Source organism: Canis lupus, chromosome 5 (genome assembly GCF_048164855.1).
Source record: "Canis lupus baileyi chromosome 5, mCanLup2.hap1, whole genome shotgun sequence".
Classification (NCBI taxonomy): domain Eukaryota; kingdom Metazoa; phylum Chordata; class Mammalia; order Carnivora; family Canidae; genus Canis; species Canis lupus.
In genome coordinates, this window is record NC_132842.1 from 19,875,003 (window position 1) to 19,881,002 (window position 6,000).

Genomic DNA, 6,000 nt, shown 5'->3' on the forward strand with positions numbered 1-6,000 from the left:
TTGATATCTTGGAAACCAAGTAAATAAAGTATATCAAAGAGGAAAGCTAAGAGATCAACACAGAAATAGACCAGGAAATAACCGTTAGACTCGGCAAGATTGAAGTCACTAGGGGACTTTGAAATAAAAATTTGATGGAATAAGTTATTATTATAATTCAATAATTGAACTGATCAAGAAATACAACATCCAAAAAGAGACTCATGTATTCAATAAATGTTTGTTGAATGTTTTATTAGTAGTCTACATGTTTGGGATATAGTATAGAGCAATCCCTGTCCTTATGGAGCTTACATTCTAACACATCTCAGCATTTCTCACAGGGAAAAAGCTATAACCAGCATTTTGTCTCTGTATAAAATGTTACATTCTATAAATCAGTGCATTTCTGATTCACCATCTCAGTTTATGAATAAAGCTAAAGGCAGTTAATTCTGAAGAAGTACAAATGTATATTCTGTTAAGTGATAATTAAATCAAGTGACTTAGTATGACTAATGTCACATACTCATTGATAGACTAAGAAGGAATGTTGTTAAATTTATTCTACATACCATATTCTATATATTAGTAAAAAAAAAAAAAATTAACATGGGAGTCCATTGGACTCTTTCCAAGGATTATTTACTGTAAGTCTCTGACAGGTCTCCTTAGGGTAACATCTCATATTTTCATGAAGAGCAAATGGATCCAAATACCAGAACCTGACTAACTTTAAAAGATAAGCTTTCCTGGAGCAAAATAATGTCCTTACATTCAAGCAGCTTACTGTTTAACAGCCTCAGTTGAGACAGTCTCAATCAAACATTTATTAGGCAACTACTATGTAGCAACTAATAAAATAATTACGGAGCATAATACAGGATATAACTATCTTTAATACTAAATAATTCGGTAAAGACAGAAAGCGTTGCAGGAGTTTGGAAAAGGGAGAAGATTACAGTGAGCGAGAAGAGTGGTGGGGGGGGGTGAAAAAAAAGAGTGGTTCTCAGCTGAAAGCTATTTTATGACCCCAAGGGATATTTAGTAACGTCTGAAAATTTTAAAAATCATGGGGGGTGGGGTTGGCACTAGTATCTACTGGGTAGAGGTCAGACCTGCTGTTAAACCCCCTACATTGCACAAGATAGACCTCCACAACAAAGGTAATTATCTCGTCTAAACTGTCAATACGATTACTACTGAGAAATCCTAGGCTAGACTAATCAGGAAATGATTCAATAATGAGTTGGATTCTGAGTTATCCTTTAATCATGAGCACAGGTAAAAATGTAGAAAAAATAAATTAGAATGAACTGACACGTAAGACATTAACTAACCAAACCCTGGTGTAGGTACTTGGGAAATTAAGTTTGTCATTAAGAAATTGATTTAAATGTGTGCTTAAAAGTTAGTAGGATAAGTGCACCTGGGTGACTCGGTTAAGCATCTGATCCTAGGGTCCTGGGATCCAATCCTTAACCCTGAGCCCGGGGTCCCGCATCCGGCTAGGAGCAGGGAGCCTGCTCTCCTCCCCGCTAGTGCTCTCTCTTGCTATCTCTGTCCCTATCTCTGTATCTCTCAAATAAATAAAATCTTTAAAAAAAAAAAAAAGGGCAGTAGAATATAAAAGTGAATGTAGTTAGAAACTAGATTATATGCAGCTATGAAAAACAGATAAAAGTTCTGAAAACAGAGGTATTAAGAAATTGTTTTATTTTAAGCATTTGCCCTAGAAATTACTGTAATGTGATAAAATTGCTTGAAAGCAGCAGCCATGTCTTACTCACCTGTGATGTCACTAAGACAATTTCCTGTAAATACAGATCTTTCTAGACTTATGATAGGGTCAGGTCTCAAACCCACGTAAGTTGAAAATATCCTAAGTCAAAATTGCAGTAAATTCACCTAACCTACATTACAGCTTAGGCTAACCTACTAAGGCTACTTAAGAGTGTGCTCAGAAAACTTACTTTAGCCTGTTTGGGCAAAATCTAACATAAAGCCTATTTTATTTAAAAAAATGTTGAATATCTCATATAATTTATTGCACAGTGTACTGAAAGTGGGGAAAAAACAGAATGCCTGTATTAATGCAGAATGGCCCAAGTATACTGGTAGTTTACCCTTGTGGTTGCATGGGTGACTGGGAACTGCAGGTGGGTGCTACTGCCTAGCATCATGAGAGAGGATCATACCGACTGCATATGGCTTTCCCGGGAAAAGATCCAAATTCAAAATGCAAAGTACAGTTTCTACTGAATGCATATCCCTTTCGCACCATACTAAAGTCAAAAAATCGTTAAGTTGAACTATTGTGAGTCGGGGACCATCTGTACTGTGTGCTAAGTGCTTACTGAATTAAACGCAATTTTCCAATTATTTATTAAGTATTATTGGCCATCTCTAAAGTTCCATCCACTGCTGATTCAGGCCATGCATTTAAACTGCCACCAAAAATAGCTATCACTTAGATGACTACTCTACAAAGGCACTATACAGGTTATTTCGTTGAGCCCTCTACATGTATCATTTCACGGAATCACAAACACAATGTGTTTTTTCCCACGTTTTAAAGATGAGCAGCACTCTGGGACTCAAAGAGCTTCAGGGATTTGCCCATGATCTCACCATGAGCTAGGCAGTGGCCAAGATGGGACTGAACCCATTTTCTAGTCTTAACCCAAACCTCCAAGCCTCAGTGACATGTTCTAAGGAAGAGTTAAAAAGCAAAAATCAACACCTACCATTTGTAATTAAACAAAATAATAAAAAGCAACTCCAGAACGCCTGGATGGCTCAGTGGTTGAGGGTCTACCTTTGGCTCAGGGCGTGGTCCTGGGATCCCGGAATCCAGTCCCACATCTGGCTCCCTAATGGGAGCCTGCTTCTCCCTCTGCCTGTGTCTCTGCCTCTCTCTCTCTGTGTATGTCTCATGAATAAATAAATAAAATCTTACCAAAAAAAAAAAAAAAAGCAACTCCCTAAGGGTGTCCTTACATTTCTTTACTATAGTAATTAGTCACGGTACCTGGCTTGCTTTCATTCCATACTTGTGTGCCACAGTAGTTCCTAAGTGCATCCAAATCACCCCAAAATTCTACTCCAGGAAACTCAAAGTCTGTAATTATCACCCTCAAACCCAGGAGAGTGGGGAGGTGGGGGAATCCCTAACCTGTTGAATTGGTATGGTCAGGACCCCAAACCAGTGATTCAGAAAACAGAAAAACAAAACAGAAGGGACATTTGAAAAATTAAAACAAGGCAGCACTTCCAGATTTAAGGTCCTCTTGCACACTTCGTGAAATACTGAGACACTGCCTAAAGAAGGCAGCACAGTGGCTCAGGTCCCCGGTTCGGTTTCAGCTGTTGCCAACTATTCCATTTTCACCTCTCCCGACATTTTTGTGATTCTACCCTTAGCCAGCAGCTCCCTCCACCCGTTACAATTGCAAAAAATAAAAATAAATAAATAAATAAATAAATAAATCCTAAAATCCCCTACGGAAGCTAACCTACAACATCCCCCTAGTTCCAAACGTTTGACATTTGTCCAGGGAAACACTTTATTGGAGGGCTTATAGTCCTCCCCTGGGTGACCTCCTGCTGCTCTGCCCTCCACTCCCCGTCCTGCAGAGGCGCCGTCCCAGCCCCAGATGCCACACCAGCTGTTCCTCCGAGGCCCCCCACACCAGCCCTCTCCACAGCGGGGCTCCCGAAGCCCACAGCCCTAGTCTAAGGCCCACTTCGCAGGCTCTCCGAGTCCCATTTCTTCCCCAAAAGGGCGAGCCAAGCCCCCAGCCTCCTCCAGAGTCTTCAGGACGGAGCCTCGGGGAAGGCGAAGCGGCGGGCCGCGGCGGGGGTCGGGCACGCGCGCCCAGGGCCGGCGGGCAGGGCGGGCAGGGCGGGCAGGGCGGGCAGGCGCTCCCGCGCGGGGTGGCCAGGGAGCGGCAGGAGCGCTTACCAACATCCTGATCGAAGGGATTGGTGGCAAAGAGAGGCATCTCCGCTGCGTGCCCGGGTGTCCGCGGGGACTCCCCCTCGACACCACGGGAGTCCGGGGGCGACGCGCGCGGGAAGACTGCCTCGGGCAAACACGGCAACGCGGACGGACTCCACAGGGGTGGCGACAGCCCCACCTCTCACAGACCCCCAGCAACCGCGGCGGCGGCGGCGGCGGCGGCTGCGGCGGCAACAGCGGAGGCGCAGACAAGCCCCTCCCGCGCGCGGAGCCTGTCGGGAACCGGGGCGACCTCGGCGCTGCCTGCTCAGAAGCTGCCCGGAACGGACCCCCCCGAAGCCGGCCCCGCCAACGCGCCCCCGTCTGCCTGACTCCCCTTGCGATCGGTCGTCCCGGAGAGTGGGAGCGACGCCTGCGTCTTCTGCCTTCGCTTCGGCCGGGAGTCTCCGGAGGACGGGGTCCTTCAGGCGCGCCGGGGCCGCCCCCCGAGCCCCGGAGTGAATCAGAGGCTGAGAAAGAAAGAGGGTCGCGTGAGCGTTGAGCGAGACCCCGTGCTCGCCCCGCACGCCGTGGGCTGTGAGCGTTTCATGGTCCCCAGGGAGGGAGGAGGGACACGCCTTCGCGGGGGCGGGGGGGTATTGAAGTTAAAAAGCCGTGAGTTCGGTGTCTGCCTGAGGTGACCAGAAACTTGCTTGGATGAAGTCATGTGAGCCGAACCCGTTGGCCCGACTCCTTGGGGAGGGAGGGGAGTGTCAGGGCGCGCGACTCCGGAGAGGCTGAGGTAACGCGGCAGCGTCCCGACGGCCCGCGAACGCCTGCTTGCGGGGCCCGGTCGGGAGCGCCTCTGGCTGAGGCCGAGGCTCCTGACTAACCGCGCAGTCCCTGAGCGGCGGCGATGTTCGGAAAATACGGCTCACGCCCTGGGACTTACTCTACGGTAAACCCCGCTTCCCCGCGAAGACCGAGCAAAATCCCAAAACAAAGCTGCGGATGGAGCTGGAACTCGATGAGGGCTTCCCAAGGACTTAAAACGTTTATTTAGTGTTTTGTTGTTGTTTTGTTGTCGTTGTTGTTTTAAGGAGTGTTTTAACCAGCGGTGCCTACGTCGTGTCGGATTTCTTAAGGAAAGCACCCAGACGCTTTGCGTCCCGCTTGGGACAGAGGAGGAGCGTTTGCGCTCAAAGTGGAATTACGTGGATCATACCTAAATCCGAGCACCTCGAAGCGTAGCGTGGAAAACAAGGGTCTAGGACTTGTCATCGACGGGATCGGTGTACGAAGAATGCTTACAAGCACCGTTCACAATGAACACTCTTCGTTCCCAAAAGTGAAGATGACGTTTTTTGTCCGACAGGGATTAAAATGGGATGTGGGGAATCGTGGACTCACGTTGTTGCCTGAAGTCTAAGTTAACGGGGTCTTCCCAAAGGACACCCCTGAACGTCTGTTAGAAGAGCTTTCAGAAATGAGAACTCTTCTGGACCCAGCAGTTCTTCATGGAATTCATCATAAAGATTTTTTTTTTTTTACGATTTTATTTATTGATGAGAGACACAGGCAGAGGGAGAAGCTGGTTCCACGCAGGGAAAGATATTTTTTAAGAACATGAACAACGATATAAACGCTGTTTTTATAATACCAAAGTATTGTGAACCACTAACATTGTCCAATATTAAGAAGTGGTATGAATTACTTCACCTCTTGGCGCCTCAGTTTCTTATCCGTGAGGAACAGGAATAATAATAGCGTTGTGAAGGATCAAACGGATGAATACAAACCAAGCCCTTGAGTGCCTGCCTGGCATATAGTAAGCACCAAATAAGTGCAAGAGATCATTATTAATATCCAAGTAGATTATAGTAAAAACTCCCCACAGCTAAAGGTGGTTATATAGGTCTTTATTTTCATACAAAGACATCTAAATACGTAAGTTTTTAAAAGGTTGCAAAAACATGTAAAATTACAGAATACTCCCAATTTTCTTAAAGTCTGAAAGGAAATAAATGAGAACCACATATGGTTAAGATTTGGGATGATTTTTTTTGTTTTTTTGTGCATTT

At 45.8% G+C, this 6,000-nt stretch overlaps 1 protein-coding gene across 6 annotated transcripts in view; it reads right to left on the bottom strand.

Moving 5' to 3' along the window:
• STAM (signal transducing adaptor molecule) overlaps window positions 1-4,195 on the bottom strand; it is an 81,135-nt gene extending 76,940 nt beyond the window's left edge. For all 6 annotated transcript variants that reach the window (XM_072825658.1, XM_072825656.1, XM_072825654.1 and 3 more), the window contains exon 1: window positions 3,944-4,195. Coding sequence is in view for 2 of the 6 variants with exons in the window: in XM_072825654.1 (XP_072681755.1) it covers window positions 3,944-3,983 (40 nt within the window). In the remaining 4 variants the exon portion in view is untranslated. The remainder of the gene's footprint in view (window positions 1-3,943) is intronic.
• Window positions 4,196-6,000: the final 1,805 nt, after the last annotated feature.